Below are 25,427 nucleotides of genomic sequence, written 5' to 3' on the forward strand. Positions count from 1 at the left end.
CAGTGTGTTGAAGACACAGCTTATGTTTGATTGGGTGTAAATACAGAGAGTTAGTTGGGTTTATCTGATAGCCTGGCAGAAGGAGAGAGGAGCAGGACAAACTGTTTTCAGTAACTGTGCTGTTCAGACACCTGATAAGATGGAGAGTGCTTTGGAACTACTGATATGCTTTGAATAAGAAAAGAACAATCAGGTCCATTGGCACTGGCTTATCAGGAAGGAAGTAAAATGCCAGCACTTTTACAGGAGCAAAAGGAAATGTTTTAGACACTTTGGGCCATTTTTCCATTGACATTAAATAGCAGGGTGCTTTTGAGTGTGCTGTGATGAGTGGAAGGATTTATTACCTTGACAGAATTACAGGTGAAGGTGTTCAGAGAGGAGTCCTCAGCAACAAGAACAGCTCTTTGGATAAGTGGCCACATCTATTCATGCTTTTGGTAGAGATTCAGGAATTCTCTCCTTTCTTTCTCCCTGGAGTGCAGTGGCTCACTTACAATGTGCAGTTTTTCAGAGTGTAACACACTTGTGCATTTTGTAATATCCTGGCAGCATGTTTGATATTGGGTGTGTAACAGGCTGTTCATAAAATAATGCTGGATCACTGACTGGTGTGTCCTCTGCCTTCAGTCCCTGGGTATTTTCATGTTCCAAAAAGAATATATCTCAGCCTGTGCTGGGAAGGGAAGGTGGGATTCACCATTAACTTACCCCAGCAGGCAAGAAACATGCTCAGATGCACTATTATCTTCTCAAAGTTTACTGATTTTTATTTTTGTACCTTTTCAAAATTTATTTCCAGGTTCTTTCACATGCTTCAAATTAATTTGGGAATATTCAAATTTGATGAATGATAGTGCATGAACATATTTGATTGATTTTGGATTCTAATTGATTCGTGTCAATGAGATCCCTGTGACACTGAAATCAATGATATGTGATTCGACCAAGGCACCACTGTTCTGTTCATTAGGTAGCATTTGGGAATTTAGGAACTAAATGTTCACAAGGTATAAATTGAGAAAATGTTTAGATTTCAATACCCTTTTGTTTGGCATTTATTCACCCAAATATGTTTCTTGGGAAAGTTAGTTTTCCAAAGGGTAGGCTTTCAGTAAAAGAAAGGTCATTGATTTAAGGTTTATTAAATTTTAACTAAAACCAACAGGCTCCATTTGGGTGTAAAATAATTTAAGTATTTACTGCAGGCAACCTTCATGCTTTAGAGCTGTTGCTCAAAGCTTTCAATTTTCTATGAAGATGTCAACTGTAAATATAAAAATGCATCACTGAAAATGTAATGGTTCAAAGATTCTAACTGAAATAAAAATTCCTGCCTGGGGAAAGCACTATAATCAAAAGAAAGTGGTCTTAACTTTGTTTCCTGTGGAGGCCGCACTTGAAAAGAGTGCTTCAAGGCAGCAGGGTTGGTAGGGAATGCCAGTTTTTATTTATTTATTTATCTACTCTCCCCCACAGATGATGATAGTCTGGCTTTGGAATCAGCAATACACTTCAGCCACTAATACAAGGCAATATGTGAGCTGCTGCCGCTTCCAAAATGCAGTATCCTGGCATTTCAGTCAACTTTATAATCTGGCAAAAACCCACATGACAATATTAAAATCTAGTTCTGAAGCACTTTTATTTCTCAAAGCATTTGATGTCTTTTTATATCTTTTTAGCATATATTTAATTTCTTGGGAGCAGTGGCCAGGATGTACACTTGATGGATGACTGGGGTGGAGAGTCTCCCCTCACCCCATACTTATTTTTTCCCTCCCCTTTAATTTTAAAAAGAGGTGTGATAATTGTGCATTAGGTAATGCTGGAACATGAATCCTACAGATGCAGCTGTTTGACAACATTAATGTGGGGGGTTTGTACCATTGTTAGGGAAGTTAGCAGAGATTTTCCAAGCTAAGAAGGACAGCCTGCTGCCAAGCTCTGGTATCTCTCTTAAGAAATCTTTTTCTTCAAGGATGCCCTGAGGGAAATGATGACTGGATACTTTTCTGAAGGCACAAATGGCCTGTTTTCTCTTCCATAGCATTCAGAATGGGACTCCTTGTTCCAGCCTGCCTGCTCAGTTTTTTGTGGTGCTGGGTTAGGGTTTTCATGTGTTTTTTCTCCTGGGATAAAGTTGTGTACAGTGAATATTGATTATTCATCCCATGTCTGGTTCACTGTCTACATCCTGAATTTGACCCAGAGTCTGTGTAAATGAGGAATGCATTGAAACAAAGTCAAGGATCCTTCAGTGACTTGTTTTTGAGAGTTCAATCTTCTGAGACCTCTGATGAGTCTGGCAGGGCAGTGCCTGTGTGCAGAGGGGCAGGGAAACAGAGTCCCAGCCCAGCAGCAGTGCCAGGGAGCAGCAGCATTTGGTCTGTTGAGAGCTGCTCTTTTTCTCCTGCCACCCTCCCCTTCTGGGCCTCGGTGAGGCCTCAGTGCTCTGGGCCTTGGTCCCTGGGCTGGGCTGGGTCAGTCCTGTGGCCATGGCACTGCTGGCATGAGCTGGGCTCCACTGCACTCTTTCCACCACACAAGGGGCTCCATTTGCTCCGGGCACAGCCTGAAGCCTCAGCTCTTCTTCTCCAGGGCTCTCAAGAACAAGGCCAAGGAGCAGACTCCCCAGAGGGTCCTTGCCTTGCTGGTTTCTCCCTGGAGTCCGTGTGCTGCCCTCAGGGTCCCACTGTGGGGGCTGAGGGGCTGAGGCTGCTCCAGCTGGTGCTGGTGGTGGCCAGTGCCCCTGGAGATGGCAAATGGGGCCTGAGGAGCCCGGGGCCGATTCTCTGCTGCTGTGCTGGGGAGCGGGGCTGGCCCTGGGGCTGCAGGAGCTGCCTGAGCTGATGATGTGCTGAGCATTGCAGCCCCAGAGGGCCTGTCCCTGAGCTCCATGGCCTCCATGGCCTGCTGCAGGGCCAGACCTGAGTGTGCTGCTCTGCTGGGCTGGGGCAGGGGCAGGGAGATGGGGGGACCAGGGAGGGGCTGGACTGGGCAGTGCCAGGGAGGGGAAAACCCCAATGTTGGGCTGAAGGGTGTGAGTGGGCAGGGTGGGGGCTCTGCTGCTGCTTGGGCACCTCTGGAGTCAGAATTTCCTTTGGCAGCAAAACTTAGACCAGATAGTTTTCCAGAGTTGACTTTTTCTCCCCCTTTCCCAAGGTTTTCTTTCTTGTTTTCTCATCCCCTGAGGGGAAAAGGGGGAAGGGAAGCACGCGTCGATCCCTGGTTTTATCTGTATACAAAAGGGAGCTGGGGTGGGGAGGGAGGGGGGAAACAAAGCGATTTCTCCCTCTATTCTCTCTCTTTTATCCCATTCCCATCTCCCTCGCCACACCCCGGGCGACTGTTTCACCGCCGCCCCTCCTCGCTCGTCCCGCGGGGCAGCTCTTTCAGCTCCGGGGCGGCGGAGACTCCCCCGGCGCGGCCCTTTGGTTTCCCTCGGTTTATTCTCCGGAGCTGATTCTGTTCCGAGCTCGCCCCCCTCTCTGGCGACCCCCGCCAGGGCCCGTCCCGGGGCGGCTCCTTCAGTGCCCCGGGCGGCGGGGACCCCTCGGGGCGGCTCCCCCAGGGCCCCGCCCGCCGCCGCCGCTCCCCGGGGCCCTCCCCGCTTCCTGCCGGGATCGGACACCGCCGGCGGCCCCGGCCCTGCCGGGCTCCATCAGCCTGAGCAATTGCTGCCAAGGAGGGGCCGGGGGCTTCCTCTTGGCCTTCGTCTCCCTGGCGCTGGGGCTCGGCTTCTACCTGCGCCAGAAGGTGAGGGGGGTCCCAGGGGGTCGTGTGTCCCCCCAGAGCGTCTGTGCCCCCCCGGGGACCCCCCACCCCGCTGTCATCCCCTTTTCTCTCCCCACAGAGCTCCTGAGCCGGCGGCGGCCGCAGCCCCTCCCCGGGGCCTCGGGCCCAGCCTGGACCCCCCCTGTCCCTGTGAGGATTTTGGGGGGTCGTGTGTCCCCCTCTCCCCTGCTGCCACTCCTGATCCCAGGAAAGCTTCCCAGTTCTCCCCAGTCCCGGTTATTGGGGGGCAGTGGGGAAGGGGCTTGGGGGAATCCCAAGGGGTGGAGCCGAGTTTGGGGGGGGCAGAACAGGCCCCGGGATGGATCGGGAATGGGGACCCCCCTGTGTTCCCCCTGTCAGCCCGCTCTGGGGGGCTCTGGGAGGGAACTAACCCCTCAATAAGGCACCCAGCACACTTTGAAAGGTGCTGGGAACCCCCTAAACCTCCACACAGGCTCTGGAGGACTGCCTAAACATACTCAAAGCCCACCCAGGATCCCACCCAACCCCTTCTCTGGGGGGACTTCTCTGGGCACTGGTGGTGCTGGGATCCCCCCCCGGCTGCGGGCGAGGAGCTCTCGGGTGAGTGGGGGGTGGGAAGGGGGCGGTCAGTGGGAAAAGGGGGGTCAGAGGGGACAGAAGGGGTGGTGGGACCCCAAACTGAGTGGGAGGGGAGTGGGACCCCCCAAAAGTGGAGGGAGGAGGGGCACTGAGGATGCCCTCTGGAGCCCTGTCAGAGCCCTGACACTTCTGGGGTGACTCCAGGAACAGCCTTCACTGGCCCAGGGACATTCATCTCCCCAGCCTCACACACATCCCCTGCAAAGGGCCCTGTCTCCTCCATCACCCTGCTCTGCCTTTCTGGCCTGGCCCTTTCATTCCACACCAGCAAAGCAACCTGGGCACCATCTCACCTGGGCACTCAGAGGGCTTCTGTGAGCAGGAGGGGCAGATTTCTCAAGAAGGTGCGTTTGTCCCCTGTGCCATGGCACAGGGCAAAGCTCAGAGGATGAAAACACTCCCAGGCACACACATCCTGGAGAGCTTTTTCAAGACAAAAATAGGGAGAGGAAGAAGAAAAGAGGCAAAATTAGAGAGATGAAAGGTGCCCCAAAAATCAGGAGCTTCCTCTGAGCCAGGTTTCCATAACTGAATCACTGGTGGGATATTTACTTTGATAAGTAGCTGCACAAAACTATTCATGTAGAATAATGAAAGAATCAGCTTAACAGCATATATAGAAGGTGTTGTCAATGAAAACAAATGGAGAAAAATTGTTGAGATTAAAAAAAAAAAAAAATATAGGTCTGGCAATGCTGGCCAGGAAGCCTTCAGCAATTCTCAAGAGTTCTGTTCTGCAGAGGTTTCAAGTGTCTCCTAAATTCCACACTCGTGGCTTCAGGCCATGACTTGCCAGAGCAGTCCCAGAGTTGGCCACTGCCCAGAGATGCCCTGGGGCAGCTCAAGTGCCCAAGTGGGACAAGTGGCCCGGGGTGTGTGGGAGCCCTTTGGAGCAGGAGCTGGTGGGCAGGAAGGGCCCATCTGGGGAGGGTCAGGGAATCCCCCCCGCAGCCCTGCTGCCCAGGCTGAGGAGGGTCCTCTCCAGCCCCAGCACACCGGGTGCCCTCGGGGGCTGCGCTGCCGGGGCTGTTCCCGGCACTGACTGGGGAATCTCCCGGGGTGCCCCGCGCGAGGCGGGGGCGGGGCGGAGGGCGGGCAGGGGGCGTGGCCGCGCGCTGATTGGCTGCGGCGGGGGTGTCTCCGCCCGAAGCGCGCGAAGGGCGCCATCTTTGGCGCGTGGAGGATTCGGGGGCGGCGGCCCCGGGAAAAGCTGCGCTGGGTGTGTGAGCTGGGGGGGTCTGCGGGGGGAGCGGGGTCTGGGGATCCCCTCGGGGGCTGGAGGGCTCGGGAGGGCTTAGCAGAGGAGTTCAGGGGTTCCCGAGGAGATTTTGAGGGGTCCCTGAGGGGGTTCGGTGTCCTGAGGGGACTCGAGAAGGGAGGTTGAAGGTCCCTGAAGGGATTTGGGAGTCCCTGAAGGAGTTTTGGTTTCTGAGGAGATTGGGGGTTCACAGGTGGGCTTGGGGGATCTCTGAGGGGGTTTGGGGGTCCTGGGTGGGTTTTGCGGGGACGTTTGCAGCAGTTTTTGTGGTCTCTGGGGGGTTTATCGGGTTCCAGGCGGCTTTGAGTCTCCCTTAGAGGGACTGGGGGGATCCCTGAATGGGCTTGAGGGGTCCCAGGTGTGTTTTGCGGGTCACTGAGAGAGTTTAGGGGGTCCGGCGGGGGGGATGAGGTCTCTTAGGGGAGTTGGGGGGTCCTTGAGGAGGTTTTGATGGGTCCTGGGATGGATTTCTGAGGGAATTTCGGGGTTTTGAGGGGATTTTGTGGAGTCCCCTAAAGTCCAGCAGTGGGTTTGGGGGGTCCCCCAGCCCCCAGGGGAGGGGTCCTAGGGATGCTCCCCAAAATCAGAGGGGGGAGATATACTACATCCGGGTAAGGGGATCCCAGTGCCCCCAGTATATCCCAATAACCTCCCAGTGACCCTCAGTATAGCCCAGTAACCCTCCAGTGACCACCCAATGTATCCCAGGGAGCACCCAGTTACCCCCAGTATGGCCCAGTAACCTCCCAGTGTCCCCCTCATGTGTCCTGGTATCCCCCAGTAAGTCCCCAGTTCTCTCCCAGTGCCCCTCAGTGTGCCCAGTTCCCCCCCAGTCCCTCCCAGTGCCCTCTCAGTGTCTTTCAGTAACCCCCCAGTCCTCCCAGGTCCCCCTGGTTCCCCCCATTGTGTCCCAGTATTCCCCAGTAATCACCCAGTGCCCCCCAAACCCCCCCGACTGTCCCCAGTCTGTCCCCAGATGCCCTTGGCCTTTCTATGAGTGTGATGGGGAGGGGGGATGTTTTTGGTGTCAGAGGGTCCACGGGGGCTCCTGGGGTGAGATGGAGGGTTGGGGACATCAGGGATGGGGTTTGGAGGCAGTGGGGAGGGGTATGGGGACAGTGGAATTGGGGGGAATTATGGCCATGGGGAGGCCCTGGGGACATTGGAGACACCGGGGGGGTCTCAGGGTGTTAAGGGGGAAATTAGGGACACCAAGAACGTCTTGGGAACCCCAGGGGTGTCTCAGGACTCACCTGCTCTTGGTGCTGCCCCTCCTCTTTCCCCCTAGACATCGTTAACCCCCCCCAAATGTCTCCCAACCCTCATTTTCCTTTTAATCCTTTCCCCCTACAGATCCCTTTGACCTCCCAAGACCCCTTTTAACTCCCCTAAATGCACCCAAAGCACCCCAAAACCCCCCAAATTCTAATCCAAACCCCCCCAGATCCCCCCAAATCTCCCCCCCCCCTTCAAATCCTTTCCAACCTCCCCCAAGAGGGATCACCTGGCACCCTGGGACTGGAACACAGTGGGCTGTACTGGGGGCACTGGGCTGTACTGGGAGGGCACCGGGGGGGGCTCAGGTGTCCCACGACAAGGTGGCCCAGCTCCAGGAGAGATCTGGGGAGCAGTGAGGAGGTACTGGTCTGTACTGGTTTGTCCTGATTTGTACCCCCAATCCCCAAAGCCCCTCCCCAGCTCCCCCAGGACCCTCCCGCACCCCAAAGCCCCCCAGGCTCCCCCAGGCCCCTGACTTGGTCCTGCTGCCCCTTGAGCATCTGCAGCTGCTGCAGAACCAGGCATTTCATCAGCAAATGTGCAGGTGACCCCAAGCTGGGGGTGTGTTGATGTGCTGGAAGGCAGGAGGGCTCTGCAGAGGGACCTGGCCCAGCTGGATCCATGGGCTGATTGCAAGGGATGAGGTTCCAGCAGGCCAAGGGCCGGGTCCTGCCCTTTGGCCACAAGAAGCCCCGTCAGCCCCCCGGGCTGGGGCCAGAGTGACTGGAGAGCAGGCAGGCAGAAAGGGAGCTGGGAGTGGGGATGGACAGGGAGCTGAAGAGGAGGCAGAGTGTGGCCAGGTGGCCAAGAGGGCCAATGGCTGCTGGCCTGTGTGAGGAAGAGTGTGTCAGCAGGAGCAGGGAAGGGATTGTTGGGCTGGAGTGAGCGCTGGTGAGGCCACCCCTGGAGTGCTGTGTCCAGCTCTGGGCCCTGAGTTGAGGAAGGCCCTGGAGGGGCTGGAGCAGGTGCAGAGAAGAGCAGCGAGGCTGGGGAAGGGAGTGGAGCACAAGTGGTGTGAGGAGAGGCTGAGGGAGCTGGGGGTGCTGAGGCTGGAGAAGAGGAGGCTTAGGGGAGACCTCCTGACTGTCTGCAAGTCCCTGCCAGGAGGTTGGAGCCAGGTGGGAGTGGGGCTGTTCTGCCAGGAAGCAGCAGTAGGACAAGAGGGCTGGGTCTGGAGCTGTGCCAGGGGAGGTTTAGGTTGGATATTGGGAAGCAATTTTTTGCCAAGAGAGTCATCAGGCCTTGGAATGGGCTGGGCAGGGAGGGGGTGGAGTCAGCGTCCCTGGAGGTGTTGAAGGTGAGAGTGGATGTGGCCTCAGTGCCATGGTCTGGGAAGCACAGCGGGGTTGGATCAGGGGTTGGACTTGATGATCTCAAAGGTCTTTTCCAACGTGGCTGATTCTGTGATTCTGTGATTGCCATTCCTGTGGCAGCACATGCTTGAGGCTCCATCCCCAGGGTGATAGAGATGTCTGTCCATATCTATCTCCAAGCTTAGTCTGTAAATGTGTGGTGTTAGAAAAGCAGGCTGAGTTGTGGGCTGGTTGTAGAAGGAGAAAGAAGCCCAGAGGCCAGTGCAAGCAGGCAGCCCTCAGCTTGCACCTGATGTCCCCTCCCTGCAGGTTCCTGTCCTTGAGCCCAGGCCCTGAGGTGAGGCTGAGAATAAGTGCAAGGCAGAGGTGCTGCTGAGGAAGGAGAGCCCCGTGGTGGGGAAGACAAGAAGCTGTGAGTGCCCATCCCCGAGCAGGTGCTGTGTCCATCCCCTGTGTGCCAGGTGAGCTGGGGCTTTGCTGCAGAGCTGCGGGCGCTGATTTGAGCGTCTCCAAGTGCTGAGATGGTGGGCACCCAGGAACACAAACTGTGCCTGGCCACGGAGCCTGCAAGGAGGAGCAGAGACAGCCCTGGCAGTGTGGGGGCCCAGGTTGTGCCTGTGCCTTCCCCTGCAGGCCCTGGCTGTCCCTGCTGGGCCCCTGTCCATCCCTCCCTCAGGTCCCTGCACACCTACTCTCCAGAGCTTGACTCCCTGCAGACTTTGCAGTGAAATCTGTGCTGGCAGCTGCATCCTGAGCCTGAGCGCAGTTTGTATCCCTGAGTGCTGATCCATCCTGGGGACCCAAGGGATCCTCTGCCATTCCATCTATGCAGCAGGAGTCACCCTCCTGCCCTTGACTCCCTGCAGAGGAACAAGTGCCATGTCTCATTTTGGGAGAAGCCAGATGCTGCCCCTGGGCCATCAGAAGTGGTGCTGAAGCCTCTTTCAGCCCAGCCCTGGGTGCAGTTTTCTCATCCCCTCACTGAGTTCCCGCTCCCCCAGCCGGCACTGACCAACCAGGGCGTTTGGCACCCGTGGTTTGGTGGTTTGGAGAAACAGCCTTAAACTGGCAGGGGGCCAGATAACCTCGTGGAACAGCCCTGGAACGTTTTAAATGACACTACATTAATACAGCTTTTGATTAGAATATAGCAACTCAATCAAGTGCTCATGAAATGACCTCACTTCCATCATCCTCCCAATTAAACACATTTTTTTGGGCTGAATATGCTTAAATCTCAGTGGTTTGGGTTTTTCTGGACTGAATCTTGGTGTTTTGGAGGTTTTTATGGACAGAGGATGCCCGGTGAGCTCTAGAGATGGACTTGGGCAGGAGGAACCCCCAAGCCAACACACTCAGCCCTTGTTTTCCCCCCATCAGGATTTGTCCTTCCCAAAGCTTGGGCGGATGGAGGAGGAGGCTGCGAGGAAGAGGAAGATGCCTTGGGCCCCCCAGGCAGGTGAGGAGGAAGTCAGTGTCCCTTTGGGCGGGTGTTGTGCTGGCTCTGTCAGCCCAGCATGGCCCCGGCTGCAGGACAACCCCGCTGGCGCCGCCGTCCTGCCGGGGCCGGAGTTGGGGGGATGTCCTTGGCCTTCCCTGTGGGCCGGAGGCAAATCCCCTGCCTGTCCTTCTTGCTTCCTGCCCCAGGCCCCGAGCTGAGGAGGCAGAGCCCAGAGGACAAATCCCCCCGTGAGACCCTGGTGGGAGAGGCCGTTTTGAAGGGCTCCCCGGCGCAGGAAGGCAGCGGGGAGGAAAAGGGCCGGAGATCCCCCCACAGGAGGGGCTCCAAAGCCAGCCCAGGGTGCTCTGAGGAGGAAAGAGCCAGCCTGTGCCAGGGAAGCGGCTGGAGCTTGAGGGGGAGCTCTGAGCTGGTGGTCCCTGAGCAGCTTCCCAGCAGGGAGAAGCCCTTCAGATGCTTGGAATGTGGGAAGAGCTTCAGGAAGAGCTCTGACTTCCTCACTCACCAGCACATCCACAGTGGGGCACGGCCCTACAAGTGTAGGGAATGTGGGAAGAGCTTCAGGCACAGCTCCCACCTAAACCGACATCAGCGCATCCACACTGGAGAACGGCCCTACAAGTGCTTGGAATGTGGGAAGAGGTTTCAGACCAGCGGCAATACGGATGAGAGGCCCTTCCGCTGCACCGACTGCGGGAAGGGCTTCAATCGGAACTGCACCCTTGTCACCCACCGGCGCATCCACACAGGGGAGAGACCCTACAAGTGTGGGGAGTGTGGGAAGAGCTTCACCCAGAGCTCTACCTTGACCAAACACCAACGGACCCACCAGTAAGGGAAGCCCCACCAGTGCCCCGACTGCAGGAAGAGCTTCGGCCGCTGCTTCCACCCCGAATGAAGCCCCTGATGGGGAGGCAACCCCTGGAGTCCAGTGACTGTCAGTCCATCCCTTTTGACCACAAAGGGCCAGTCCCCTTTCCCAGAGGCAGGTTCTGTCAACAGAACCCTTCTTGGGGGGTGTGTGGAGATTCCTGTCTTGGCTGGGGCCCCCCCCAGGGTCACTCCTGGAGGTTGAGAGCAGAGATCCCCACACCAGCGTTGGTCTGGGGGAGTTCCATCCCTCTCTAATTAAGAATTTCTCGTTTTGTGGCAGCTTGAGTAGAATTGCTTCAACAATTGCTTTAGTGTAGAGCACTGTCCTATCTTATCCTGTACTCCTGGTAGTTTTAGTGTATATATTGTGCACTAAGTAATTCTGATGAAGATCTTTTGTCTGATCATTTGTATCCCTAAATAAATTCCTTTTTATCAATAGATCTGATTTGCCATCAATAAAACCTAGGGGACCAAAGTGATTCAGTCACACTTCTGTAATTCCTCTAAACTGAAACTGTTGGCATGATCCAAGGTTGAGATTGGATCCAGCAGCCCCCAGCACCGTACAGTAAGTTGGGAGCTCAGAGGGGCCACCCCCCTTTCCCAGCCCTCCTGTGCCCAAAGGCTCCCATGGGACCGTTTATCCCACCACACTACCCCTGCTCTTTTACCCTTCTCCCTGTTCCTCCCAGTTTTTCATAGTCCACTCAATCCCCAGCTCCAATTAGGATCACTCTGGGGGTCCCAATCCCCATTTTTCTCCCCTCTCTCACCCCTTCCACATCATCTCCCCACTCCCCAGCCCTCTCATGCTCAATTTGGGGGTCCCACCCTCCTCTTTCCCCACTCTCCAGACCTCTCCCACTTATTTCCCATCATTCTCAATGGTCCCCCCCTCCACTTTTGGGGGGTCTCACTCCCCTCCCACTCAGTTTGGGGTTCCACTACCCCTTTATCTCCTCTAACCCCCCCTTTTCCCACCGACCTCCCCCTTACCACCCCCCGCTCACCTAAGAGCTCCTCGCCTGCAGCCGGGGGGGCTCCCAGCACCACCAGTGCCCAGAGAAGTCCCCCCAGAAAAGGGGTTGGGTGGGGTCCTGGGTGGGCTTTGAGTGTGTTTGGGGGTCCTCGGGGAGCTCTAAGAAGGTTTTGAGGGGTTCCCAGCACCTTTTGGGATGAGCTGGGTGCCTACTGAGGGGCAGGTGCACTCCCAAAGCTCCCCCAGAGTGGGTTTACGCAGGGGGAAACAGGGGAGTCCCTATTCCCGATCCATCCTGGAGCCAGTTCTGCCCCCCCCAAACTCGGCTCCACCCCTCGTTATCCACCCCCCCTCCACCACTGCCCCCCAATAACCAGGACTGGGGAGAACTGGGAAGCTTTCCTGGGATCAGGAGTGGCAGCAGGGGAGGGGGGGACACACGACCCCCCAAAATCCTCACAGGGACAGGAGGAGTCCAGGCTGGGCCCGAGGCCCCGGGGAGGGGCTGCGGCCGCCGCCGGCTCAGGAGCTCTGTGGGGAGAGAAAAGGGGGTGACAGCGGGGTGGGGGGTCCCCGGGGGGGCACAGACGCTCAGGGGGGACACACGACCCCCTGGGACCCCCCTCACCTTCTGGCGCAGGTAGAAGCCGAGCCCCAGCGCCAGGGAGACGAAGGCCAAGAGGAAGCCCCCGGCCCCTCCTTGGCAGCAATTGCTCAGGCTGATGGAGCCCGGCAGGGCCGGGGCCGCCGGCGGTGTCCGATCCCGGCAGGAAGCGGGGAGGGCCCCGGGGAGCGGCGGCGGCGGGCGGGGCCCTGGGGGAGCCGCCCCGAGGGGTCCCCGCCGCCCGGGGCACTGAAGGAGCCGCCACGGGACGGGCCCTGGCGGGGGTCGCCAGAGAGGGGGGCGAGCTCGGAACAGAATCAGCTCCGGAGAATAAACCGAGGGAAACCAAAGGGCCGCGCCGGGGGAGTCTCCGCCGCCCCGGAGCTGAAAGAGCTGCCCCGCGGGACGAGCGAGGAGGGGCGGCGGGGAAACAGTCGCCCGGGGTGTGGCAAGGGAGATGGGAATGGGATAAAAGAGAGAGAATAGAGGGAGAAATCGCTTTGTTACCCCCGCCCCAACTCCCTTTTGTATACAGATAAAAGCAGGGATCGACATGTGCTTCCCTTCCCCCTTTTCCCCTCAGGGGATGAGAAAACAAAAAAGAAAACCAGGACAAAGAGAGAGAGAAAAGCCAACTCTGGAAAACTATTTGGTCTTAGATAAGTTGTGCTGCCAAAGGAAACTCTGACTCCAGAGGTGCCCCAGGGTGGCAGAGCCCCCACCCTGCACACTCACACCCTTCAGCTCAACATTGGGGTTTTCCCTCCCTGGCACTGCCCAGTCCAGCCCCTCCCTGGTCCCCCCATCTCCCTGCCCCTGCCCCAGCCCAGCAGAGCAGCACACTCAGGTCTGGCCCTGCAGCAGGCCATGGAGGCCATGGAGCTCAGGGACAGGCCCTCTGGGGCTGCAATGCTCAGCACATCATCAGCTCAGGCAGCTCCTGCAGCCCCAGGGCCAGCCCCGCTCCCCAGCACAGCAGCAGAGAATCGGCCCCGGGCTCCTCAGGCCCCATTTGCCATCTCCAGAGGCACTGGCCACCACCAGCACCAGCTGGAGCAGCCTCAGCCCCTCAGCCCCCACAGTGGCACTCTGAGGGCAGCACACGGACTCCAGGGAGAAACCAGCAAGGCAAGGACCCTCTGGAGAGTCTGCTCCTTGGCCTTGTTCTTGAGAGCCCTGGAGAAGAAGAGCTGAGGCTTCAGGCTGTGCCTGGAGCAAATGGAGCCCCTTGTGTGGTGGAAAGAGTGCAGTGGAGCCCAGCTCATGCCAGCAGTGCCATGGCCACAGGACTGACCCAGCCCAGCCCAGGGACCAAGGCCCAGAGCACTGAGGCCTCACTGAGGCCCAGAAGGGGAGGGTGGCAGGAGAAAAAGAGCAGCTCTCAACAGGCCAAATGCTGCTGCTCCCTGGCACTGCTGCTGGGCTGGGACTCTGTTTCCCTGCCCCTCTGCACACAGGCACTGCCCTGCCAGACTCATCAGAGGTCTCAGAAGACTGAACTCACAAAAACGAGTCACTGAAGGATCCTTGACTTTGTTTCAATGCATTCCTCATTTACCCAGACTCTGGGTCAAATTCAAGATGTAGACAGTGACCCAGACATGGGATGAATAATCAATATTCACTGTACACAACTTTATCCCAGGAGAAAAACCACACGAAAACCCTGACCCAGCACCACAACAACCTGAGCAGGCAGGCTGGAACAAGGAGTCCCATTCTGATGCAATGGAAGAGAAAACAGGCCCTTTGTGCCTTCAGAAAAGCATCCAGGCTATGTTTTTGGTAAACAGTCGGGCCTTGGATTTGCCTAGTTCCTTTTACAGATTTTAATCATCTTTGGGGGCGCTCCATAGGTGGGTTAACAGAGTTTTGGGTATAAGGTCTTGTTAAGGTTAAAAAATATCCTGTGGATTGTTAATAATGTTGTAATGTAAGCTTGCACCATAGAGGGGATCCCTAGTTACTTATTTTAGCATAAAATCTCTTATTTAATATAAGTTGGCCTATTGGGGAAGAGGGAGTCATAAGGAAGTTTAGATTTTTTAGGTGAGGAGCTTTGACGCATTCTTTAATGGTGGCTGCTTGAAGGCCCACAGTTAAGTTGTAATTGAATTTATCCGCTAGGGGAGAGTGTACTCTTTTTTAAAGGAGCTGTACCTCCTTTAAATAGCCCTTAATTCGCTTCATGTGGGTTGAGTGTAGTCCTGGGAGGTGAATTAAGAGGGAACTAAGATTCATTTCATAGGCAACCAGCTATCACCCAGCTCGATTGGCTTTTCACCACTACTAACGAGTCTTCCCACTCTTTTGCAACAGAGACGGGTTTGCTCAGTAGATAGCTGCTCGTGAGTAACTCGCTTGGGTTTCGGGGAAGCAAGCTTAAATTGGCGTTTTGCTTGGGTAGTTCTCGCTAAATCATGATGCAAAAGGTACAAGGGTTGGTCTTTGCTATTTATTGCTTGGGTTGTCATTACTATTTCATCCTTCCCTTACGGTACATGATCTCTATTGCGTCTTGAGTTTACCTTTCTATCGCCTATACTAGGTTGAGTAGGAGAATGTTTTGATTTAATGGGTAGTATTAACTTAGTTTCTATGTAATCTGGTAGAAGAGCTAGAGTTAGGCTTCAAGGCGATCTGATATGGGACAGATATCTTTCAGGTGTAAGCTGAATGCTTTAGTTATAGCTACGCCTTGGTAGACTAAGTGCACCTTCCGGTACACTTACCTTGTTACGACTTGCCTCATCTCTAGCTTGAGGGTTTATTATAAATAAAATTGATCTTAACCAAGAACTACCCATCAACGTGCTAATAGCAACCAGACCCAATATAATTGATTAATGAACCTAGCTAGGATCTCTTCTCTAAAACTTCCAGGGGTTTCCACCCCTTGGGGTCTACCACTTTTCTTAGCCTCTGGGGGAAAACAAAGTCCAAACCACTACAGCGCCACATCCTAAACGCAGGAACACATTCAAGGTCAATGTCCTATTTTAGACCTTTTCAGCAGCTGTGATATTGTGATAATCACACTTAAAATATTCCTCTAGAAAGAGTAAATTAGCCCTTTTCACTAGAAGGATTATTATGATGAAGAACAAATCTGAATAGGAACAAATTCAGATTTCTTTTTTTGTTTGTTGGTTGTTGGTTTTTTCAGCAATGCAAAAAGTTGCTGTCCCTAACTGGGATGGCTTTTCTACCCAAGAATTAAAAAGAAAACCCCAAAGTTCACTATATTCTGCACTTATATTACCTTTGGGTTTTTTTGGTTTTTTTTGGAGGCCTCCTCTATGTAAAAATACCTTCCTTAAAATGCATTTATGCTTTCTGTAACAACCAAACCATTCCAGCTGACATACCCTTCTATCCCCAATACTGCAGGGAAATGTAATATCCCACTGAAGCAGAAGGGAAAGAAGAAAATTGAGCATCAGCAGCTCTTCCTAAGCAAGATCAGGGGTTTAGCTCCATCTAACTGAGGGATGAGATGTGTCCCTCAGTGGGTCTCTTCCCACTCCCCCACCAGCCCTTCTACCCGACTGCAAGCTCAAAGTTCTAAAAAGAGAAGAAGAAGCTGGAGCGTCAATATTTCCCCAGTGCAGACCCCAATAATCTTTGCTGGGAGCTGACAGGAATTGCTGTTCCACTGCCCTGGGATATCCTGGCTTGAGGCGAGAGCGCAGCCCCGCCCAGAGCCCCCAACCCCTCTGAGAGCTTTTGTAGGGTCTGTTTGTCCATGTCCCTGTGGCAGAGGCTGCCCCGACACCTGCCCTGGAGCTGGTCCAGCTGCTGGACCAAACAAGGCATTGTCCAGCCTGCCTTCCCCCAGCCCCGACCGCCCCAGCCCATCTTCCATCGCTCTGCTTCCTTTTCCTGCCCCTGCTCCCCCTCCGCTCCCTTCCCTCTGGCATTTTTATTAGGAATGTTCTTACTGTTCTCACTGTCCGAGCATAAGCTGATCCCCAGGGGAGCCTGTGGAATGTAACCCCTCAAGCACTAAATTCCTTCCCCTGTGCCAAAGACACAGGTTTGTTGTTGCTGATTGTTTTGATCTGAGTATAAATCTTCCTTGAAAGTACAACTGATAGAAAACAGTGTAAAAAAAAGGGAAATGGAAATAATAAGAAAAAAAACAAAGTAAAAAAAGAGAGAAAAAAGAGAAAAAGGAGAAAAAAAGAGAAAAAAAAAAGAAGAAAAAACAGGAAAAAATGAGACAAAAAGAAAGAAAAAAGAAAAAAGAGAAAAAAGAAAAAAGAGACAGAAAAAAGGGAAGAAAAGAAAGAAGAAAGAAAAAAGAAAGAAAAAAAGAGAAAATAAAAGAAGACAGAAAAACAAAAAAAAGTCCCATCCTTCCCGCCGCAAGGACTACAACTCCCACAATGCCCCGCGCAGGCGGGGGGCGGGCAGGGGCCGTGACCGCGCGCTGATTGGCTGCGGGGCGGGTCTGTAAAGGCGGAGGGCGCGCAGGGCGAGCGCCATTTTGGCCTCGTGGTCGGGAGTGAGGAGGACTCGCCTGCGGTCGCTGCACTTCGCTGGGTGAGTTGGCGGGGGGGGCGGCGAGAGCGGGGTCTGGGGATCCCCTCGGGGGCTGCGGGGAGCGCGGGTGTGGGTGGAAAGGCTGGAGGGCTCGGAGGGGTCTAGTGGGGGGGTTCGGGGATTGCCAGGGACGTTGTGAGGGGTCCCTGAGGGGGTTCGGTGTCCTGAGGGGTCTCAGGGGGGAGATTGAAGGTCCATGAAGGGGTTTGGGGGTCTCTAAATGGGTTTTGGTTTCTGAGAAGATTTGAGGTATCCTAGGTGGGCTTTGAGAGTCTGTGAGGAGGTTTAGGAGTCCTCGGGGGCTTTGCAGGGATCTTTTAGGCAGTTTTGGGGTCTCTACGGGGTTTAGTGGGTCTCAGACAGTTTTGAAGGTCCCCGAAGGGGATTGTGGGGTCCCTGAATGGGTTTGGGGGGTCCCAGATGGGTTTTACGGGTCACTGAGAGGGTTTGGGGGGTGCTGGGGAGGGATGAGATCTCTGAGGGGATTTGAGGGGACCTTGAGAAGGTTTTGATGGGTCAAAGGGGGATTTCAGGGGTTTTGAGAGGATTTTAGGGTGTCCCATAAAGCCCAGCAGTGGGGCTCAGGGGATCCCCCAGCCCCCAGGGGAGGGGTCCTAGGGATGCCCCCCAAAATCCGGGGGGGAGATGTACCACATCCAGGTAAGGGGATCCCAGTGCCCCCAGTATATCCCAGTGACCTCCCAGTGACCCTCAGTATGGCCCAGTAACCCCCTCAGTGACCAGCCAGTGTGTCCCAGTGACCTCCCACTGCCCCCCAGTATGGCCCAGTGATCCTGCAGTGAGCACCCAGTAACCCCCAGTATGGCCCAGTAACCTGCCAGTGTCCCTCCATGTATCTTGGTAATCCCCCAGTAAGTCCCCAGTTCTCTTCCAGTGCCCCCCAGTGTGCCCCAGTTCACCTCCAGTCCCTCCCAGTGCCCTCCCAGTGTCCCTCAGTAACCCCCCAGTCCTCCCAATGCCCTCTGGTTCCCCCCAGTGTGTCCCAATGTGTCCCAGTAATCACCCAGTGCCCCACAAAGCCCCCCAACTGTCCCCAGATGCCCTTGGCCTTTCTATGGGAGGGGGAGCATTTTTGGGGTCAGAGGATCCAGAGAAGAGCAGCGAGGCTGGGGAAGGGAGTGGAGCACAAGTGGTGTGAGGAGAGGCTGAGGGAGCTGGGGGTGTTGAGGCTGGAGAAGAGGAGGCTCAGGGGAGACCTCCTGACTGTCTGCAAGTCCCTGCCAGGAGGTTGGAGCCAGGTGGGGCTGGGGCTGTTCTGCCAGGAAGCAGCAGTAGGACAAGAGGGCTGGGTCTTGAGCTGTGCCAGGGGAGGTTTAGGGTGGATATTGGGAAGCAATTTTGTACAGAGAGAAGGGAAAAGAGCGGGTGGGTCACCCCCAAAGGGAGCTGGGGGAAGCCGGGGTTTGGGGGCCTGATGGGAAAGGGGTGGGAGGGGGGGGCTGAGGGGAGTGGGGAGAGCGGGAGCGGGGTTGCCGTGGGGGTGCCTCGGTGTCCCCATGCCTTGATCCCTGGAGAGCGAGGGAGGCTGGAGAGAGGGAGGAGCTTCGAGAGCCCTGAGAGCCTGGAGAGGGGGGGCACGGAGAAGGGGAAGCCTGGACAGTGGGGACCCCTGGGATCCCCTAAGACAACAAAGTGGAGAACCTGGAGAGGGGGAATTTCTTTGAATGCAGCATCCCGAAGGCGAGAATCAGAGGAGAAGGGAGCCTTGGGACACCCAACACTCCCAACATCCCAGACAGGGGAGACTCTCTGAACCCTAGAGGGGGGAAACCAGAGAAGGGGAAATCTTAGGAGAATTTTTTTGGGCTAATCTTCATATTTTAGAGTATTTTTAGGTGAATCTCAGCTTTTCAGTTTGGGAGGGCAGGAGTCTTCTCACTATTTCTTACAGGCTTTTGCCTGAATCTCGATGATTTGGGGTTTTCTGGGCTGAGTCTTGGTGTTTGGAAGGTTTTTATGGTCACAGGATGCTCAGCGAGCTCTAGAGATGGACTTGGGCAGGAGGAACCCCCAAGCCAACGTGCTCAGCCCTTGTTTTCCCCCCCATCAGGATTTGTCCTTCCCAAAGCTTGGGCGGATGGAGGAGGAGGCTGCGAGGAAGAGGAAGATGCCTTGGGCCCCCCAGGCAGGTGAGGAGGAAGTCAGTGTCCCTTTGGGCGGGTGTTGTGCTGGCTCTGTCAGCCCAGCATGGCCCCGGCTGCAGGACAACCCCGCTGGCGCCGCCGTCCTGCCGGGGCCGGAGTTGGGGGGATGTCCTTGGCCTTCCCTGTGGGCCGGAGGCAAATCCCCTGCCTGTCCTTCTTGCTTCCTGCCCCAGGCCCCGAGCTGAGGAGGGAGAGCGCGGAGGACAAATCCCCCCGTGAGACCCTGGTGGGAGAGGCCGTTTTGAAGGGCTCCCCGGTGCAGGAAGGCAGCGGGGAGGAAAAGGGCCGGAGATCCCCCCGCAGGAGGGGCTCCAAAGCCAGCCCAGGGTGCTCTGAGGAGGAAAGAGTCAGCCTGTGCCAGGAAGGCGGCCAGAGCTTGAGGGGGAGCTCTGACCTGGTGGTCCCTGAGCAGCCTCCCAGTAGGGAGAAGCCCTTCAGATGCTTGGAATGTGGGAAGAGGTTCAGGAAGAGCACAGACCTACTCAGACACCAGCACATTCACACTGGGGAACGTCCCTACCTATGTGGGGAATGTGGGAAGAGCTTCAGTGACAGCTCCACCCTTCGCAAACACCAACTCATCCACACTGGGGAACGGCCATACACGTGTGGGGAATGTGGGAAGAGGTTTCAGACCAGCGGGAATCTCGTCAGGCATGAGCGGACGCACACGGATGAGAGGCCCTTCCGCTGCACCGACTGCGGGAAGGGCTTTAACCAGAACTGCAACCTCATCACCCACCGGCGCATCCACACCGGGGAGAGGCCCTACAAGTGTGGGGAGTGTGGGAAGAGCTTCACCCAGAGCTCTACCTTGACCAAACACCAACGGACCCACCAGTAAGGGAAGCCCCACCAGTGCCCCGACTGCAGGAAGAGCTTCGACCGCTGCTTCCACCCCGAATGAAGCCCCTGATGGGGAGGCAACCCCTGGAGTCCAGTGACTGTCAGTCCATCCCTTTTGACCACAAAGGGCCAGTCCCCTTTCCCAGGGGCAGGTTCTGACAACAGAACCCTTCTGAAGGGTGTGTGGAGATTCCTGTCTTGGCTGGGGACCCCCCCAGGGTCACTCCTGGAGGTTGAGAGCAGAGATCTCCCCACCAGCGTTGGTCTGGGGGAGTTCCATCTGTCTCTAATTAAAAATTTCTCGTTTTGTGGCAGCTTGAGTAGAATTGCTTCAACAATTGCTTTAGTGTAGAGCACTGTCCTATCTTATCCTGTACAGGTAGTTTTAGTGTATATATTGTGCACTAAGTAATTCTGATGAAGATCTTTTGTCTGATCATTTGTATCCCTAAATAAATTCCTTTTTATCAATAGATCTGATTTACCATCAATAAAACCTAGGGGACCAAAGTGATTCAGTCACACTTCTGTAATTCCTCTAAACTGAAACTGTTGGCATGATCCAAGGTTGAGATTGGATCCAGCAGCCCCCAGCACCGTACAGTAAGTTGGGAGCTCAGAGGGGCCACCCCCCTTTCCCAGCCCTCCTGTGCCCAAAGGCTCCCATGGGACCGTTTATCCCACCACACTACCCCTGCTCTTTTACCCTTCTCCCTGTTCCTCCCACTTTTTCATAGTCCACTCAATCCCCAGCCCCAATTAGGATCACTCTGGGGGTCCCAATCCCCATTTTTCCCCCCTCTCTCACCCCTTCCACATCATCTCCCCACTCCCCAGCCCTCTCATGCTCAGTTTGGGGGTCCCACCCTCCTCTTTCCCCACTCTCCTGACCTCTCCCACTTATTTCCCATCATTCTCAATGGTCCCCCCCTCCACTTTTGAGGGGTCTCACTCCCCTCCCACTCAGTTTGGGGTCCCACTATCCCTTTATCCCCCCTAACCCCCCCTTTTCCCACTGACCTCCCCCTTCCCACCCCCCGCTCACCTAAGAACTCCTCGCCCAAAGCAGCTGGGGGGGCTCCCAGCACCACCAGTGCCCAGAGAAGTCCCCCCAGAGAAGGGGTTGGGTGAGGTCCTGGGTGGGCTTTGAGTGTGTTTGGGGGTTCTCGGGGAGCTCTAAGAAGGTTTTGAGGGGTTCCCAGCACCTTTTGGGATGAGCTGGGTGCCTACTGAGGGGCAGGTGCACTCCCAAAGCCCCCCCAGAGTGGGTTTACATGGGGGGAAACAGGGGAGTCCCTATTCCCGATCCATCCCGGAGCCAGTTCTGCCCCCCCAAAACTCTACTCCACCCCTTGGGATTCCCCCAAGCCCCTCCCCCACTGCCCCGCAATAACCAGGACTGGGGAGAACTGGGAAGCTTTCCTGGGATCAGGAGTGGCAGCAGGGGAGGGGGGGACACACGACCCCCCAAAATCCTCACAGGGACAGGAGGGGTCCAGGCTGGGCCCGAGGTCCCGGGGAGGGGCTGCGGCCGCCGCCGGCTCAGGAGCTCTGTGGGGAGAGAAAAGGGGGTGACAGCGGGGTGGGGGGTCCCCGGGGGGGCACAGACGCTCTGGGGGGACACACGACCCCCTGGGACCCCCCTCACCTTCTGGCGCAGGTAGAAGCCGAGCCCCAGCGCCAGGGAGACGAAGGCCAAGAGGAAGCCCCCGGCCCCTCCTTGGCAGCAATTGCTCAGGCTGATGGAGCCCGGCAGGGCCGGGGCCGCCGGCGGTGTCCGATCCCGGCAGGAAGCGGGGAGGCCCTGGTGGTGTCTGACAAAAATAAATCAAGGCAGATCTCTCTCTTTCTTTTACCCCCGGGCAGTGACCATCAAGAGCTGTCCCTGCTTCACAGCAGAAGCTCCACACAGAGTTCAAGAAAGTCTTTGGATGAATCTGCTCTAGGAAAGTTGGCCTTGGGCTTTTATGCTTTGTCACTGATGGATCTCAGTCACATATTCCCAGGCCAGTGAGCAGCTGATCTGTCAAACTCTGCTTCCAAAAGCAGGATGTGTGTTGGAAGGTTGGGGAACCAGGCTGGGTTTGGCACAATTCAACACTAAACCAACCCCTTGGCACCAACAGTAACTCACCACAGAGAGCTTGCATTGCTTGCATTCTCCCATCAGATTCTTTTCCAGGTAGAACATCCTGCTACAAGGGGTCTGTTACCACCCACCCCAGAAAGGGGGGGGTAACCCAGGTTCTTAATAATAAATCCCTTGGGGTGGATTAGAGTGAAATGAGACCAAATAATTGGTGTATGAAAACATATAAGTAGGGTTTATTTTTGAACAATTTTATTTCAAAGGTAAACAGGTATGTTGCCATTTTGGGTGTTATCATCTCTATCTCTCATCTACAGCAATATGGCATAAAGAGAACCTTTAGGGAAAATGCATACGGGAAAGGCAGGATAAGGGTGAGGGAGAGTAAGGGAAAGCAAAGCTGAGAGTGGGAAGATGTCTGTGGTCACCACCCACGGGGTCCAGCGATGGAACTTGGGAGTTGCAGGTCCAATGTCTGTCAGTTGAAGTGGTGGCCTTGATCTGTTGGGGGTGGGGGAGGGAAGCCCCCACACTCCAAGAAGTTATGAGTTATTATATCCATGGATGGTGTCCCGGGCCGTGCCTCGAGCCTCCAAGGTCTGCTGGGCCTGCGCAGAGTTCCCGTGAGGGGCCTGGTAAACACGGCTCTTCTCGCCTTTTCAGGGCTTGACACCTTCAGCAGCACTGGCAGGGGGGATGGGTCCAGCTGCCTCTTCCCAGCCTGCAAAAGTGCCCTGGCAATCCTAGAATGCATAAATCATTGTGGCAGTTTGAGACCCTCAAAAATCCAATTTCCAAGTCCTAGCCCCCCCCCCAGTTTGTTTCAGTGTGAGAAGGTTTTCAGACAAAACATAGCTCAGTATGGGGGGAAGGGAATTATATTACAGTTTATTACTTACACAAATAAATACTATAATACATTATATACACAATTCTAACTATCTCTCCTATGGAAAAGCAATATATTTACATTAGATCAAATCCTTCCTTTCCCTCCAATAAAAGTTCTGAGGGGAAGATGAAAAGATCCTATCCACTTTCAGAGCAGCAGTGTCTCTCCTCTTCAAGGCAGCAGTCATAGCTGGATTTGTCGTAGCTGGAAAATCTCTCTCTCTCTCCATTACAACACAGGGGGCTTCTCTCACCCCTCAGCCCTTCAGCTCCAGCTGAAGGTCTCTCTCCCGTGGACTGCGAAAGCAGGGACAAGGCTCACCTCTCCACAGTCATATCACGGCGTACTGGGCACCCCTGACAGTCCCTTCCTCAGGGGATTCAAGTTCCTCCTGAGTCAGAACATTTAGGACTTTCAGTTCAGTTTTTGCCCCAAGCGTTCTAGCAGAGCTCCTTTGCTCCGTCTCAAACTGTCAGCATGGCGAAGGGGGGCAGGAAGGCCTCTTCCCCCCTCCACATTCCTCCTGGCTGTCCTGGTCCAGCTCCAGGACATCTCTGAGCTTCTCAACTTCTCTCTCTCTCTCTCTCTCTCTAGTTGCTGCTGCATTTCAGGACCCCCTTCAGGTGGAAGTCCACCCCCTCCTCCCAAGAGGGGTCTCAAAGGGTTTGGAGAAATAAAGCCAGGCTCACCCCAAACAGTCTCTGCTGAGCCTGGTGCTCTGTCTCTCCGTCAGGCATCTCTGTGTCTCTCAGCTTGGCTCTGTGCCACCTCACTCCTGCTGACTGTCTTCTTGGCTCTCAGCCACAGTTCTCTGTTCGGTGCTGTCTCTGTCGCCGCTCCTGCTGCCCACTCACAGTGGAGAAAAACTCCCTCGGCTTTTGGCCACAGTACTCGGCCCAGTTTAACACTGTTCCGAGTTTCTACAGCCCCAGCCGGGGGGCTGGGGGGTCTTGGCCCCCAGCGGGGCTCCCTGACCCCTCTCTCTCCTCGTGGTCTCAGACCAAGACTGCTGCTCTTCTTTCAGCTACGTAATCTCTTCTTTTCCGTCCTGTTGTGATATGTTTAATTTTGCAGGGGTGCTGATTGGGTCAACACCAAGAATACCACCTCCTGGGGTTAACCACTTTCCAACTCCAGGGGAAAACCCTTTTTAACCCAGGACAGTCATGAACCATTTCAGTCTCTGACACTCCTCACCTTGACCAGTCAGTGCCCGGGAACAGCCCTGGCAGCCCAGCCCCCAGGGGCACACGATGTGCTGCTGGGCTGGAGAGGACCCTCCTCAGCCTGGGCAGCAGGGCTGCAGGGGGGGATTCCCTGCCCCTCCCCAGATGGGCCCTTCCTGCCCACCAGCTCCTGCTCCAAAGGGCTTCCACACACCCTGGGCCACTTGTCCCACTTGGGCACTTGAGCTGCCCCAGGGCATCTCTGGGCAGTGGCCAGCTCTGGGACTGCTCTGGCAAGTCATGGCCTGAAGCCAGGAGTGTGGAATTTAGGAAATAGCTGAAATCTCTGCAGAACAGAACTCTTGGTGACTACTGAAGGCTTCATGAACAGCATTGCCACATCTTTTCTTTTTTTTTAAATTCATCAATTTTTTGTAGGTGAACACCAGGACTATGAGACTTGGAAAGAGCAGCTTTAGACACGGGCCCGCTGCAGCAGCGACTTCCGGGATCGAGCAAAGCAGAAAAACAACGACCACTTGTGTTATTTATTGTAGGGGTTGCCCCCCCTGAGCTGTGTATTTTTCCTGACCCACAGGGGTCCCGGGGGTCAGCCATGATGTTGCCTGAAAGCTGTGACTGCTCAGGGCTGGAGCTCAGCCCCAGCACAGCCTCTCCCAAAGAAGGACAGGGCAGAGGGGCTCTGGGCTGTGGGCAGCGAGGGCCAGCTGGGCTGGCAGGCAGCTCTGGGGCACCTCTGGGGCTGTCAGAGAGGGGCTGTTCCCGGGCCCTTTGGGCTTCTGGGGGTTTCTTTGGTCTGATTCTGTAGAAGAGACACAGAACTGAGGCAAGAGCAGCAGGACTACAGCTCCTGGCCCCTCAGATGGACCAATGCGGCCGCTCAGCTGGGCTGTGCCAGCAGATGACAGCTCCCAGCATGCTGAGGATCCCGGCCCTTCCAGCTGGATCCCCCTGGGTGCCATCCTCCCCACTTCAGCCCTAAGCCCCCCCAGGACTCCACCAGTCTGGCAGGGCCACTCAGCCACCCCTGGGGCAGCTCGGGGTGCCGCGCAGGGGCCTGGGGTGCGGCGAAGGCCTTGGGAGGGCTCCTGAGCAACCCAGTGCTGGAAGAGCTGTTGAGTGGGGCAAAGCTCTTGCTGGTCAGTGGGAGAAAGAGAAAAAGGAGACAAAAGCCATGGTTTCTGTTAAGCTTGAGCAAACGTTGTGCATTTACTGTGACTGAAGGGCTCTGAGGCCAGGCTCTGCAGTGTGGGCACAGGAAAGGGATGTCCTGGGGGCACGCAGGGCTGTCTGAACATGGAGCTTCTTGAGTTGTCCCGAGGAGACATGAGAGCAAAGTGGGGCCTGGAGACACTCTGAGGGCAACTGGGCGCCCAGGGCTGAGACTGACCTGTGTCCCCAGGGACACCCTGCCTGTTCCAACCTGCGTGGTGGCTCCCTGGGACCCATTGCTGGGGGCAGGTGCCATGTCAACAAGCACTGGGACCTGTTGCTAGCGACCGGCAGCGTGTCACAGAGAGGCCCTTTGTGACACCCAC

At 55.6% G+C, this 25,427-nt stretch overlaps 1 protein-coding gene and 1 pseudogene across 1 annotated transcript in view; one reads left to right on the top strand and one right to left on the bottom strand.

The window, feature by feature from the left end:
- The window catches only part of LOC127474810 (uncharacterized), a 1,039,526-nt gene extending 1,019,373 nt beyond the window's left edge, over positions 1 to 20,153 (top strand). The window contains 2 exon segments of the mRNA XM_051796115.1: positions 10,145 to 10,537; positions 19,296 to 20,153. Of these exon segments, the coding sequence (XP_051652075.1) occupies positions 10,145 to 10,537; positions 19,296 to 19,719 (817 nt within the window). The 3' untranslated portion in view covers positions 19,720 to 20,153.
- Positions 1 to 25,427, bottom strand: part of LOC127474816 (zinc finger protein 850-like) — a 454,983-nt pseudogene that overhangs the window by 172,785 nt on the left and 256,771 nt on the right.

This window comes from Manacus candei, unplaced genomic scaffold, assembly GCF_025592945.1.
Source record: "Manacus candei isolate 608988 ecotype Guabito, Panama unplaced genomic scaffold, ASM2559294v1 h1tg000045l, whole genome shotgun sequence".
Classification (NCBI taxonomy): domain Eukaryota; kingdom Metazoa; phylum Chordata; class Aves; order Passeriformes; family Pipridae; genus Manacus; species Manacus candei.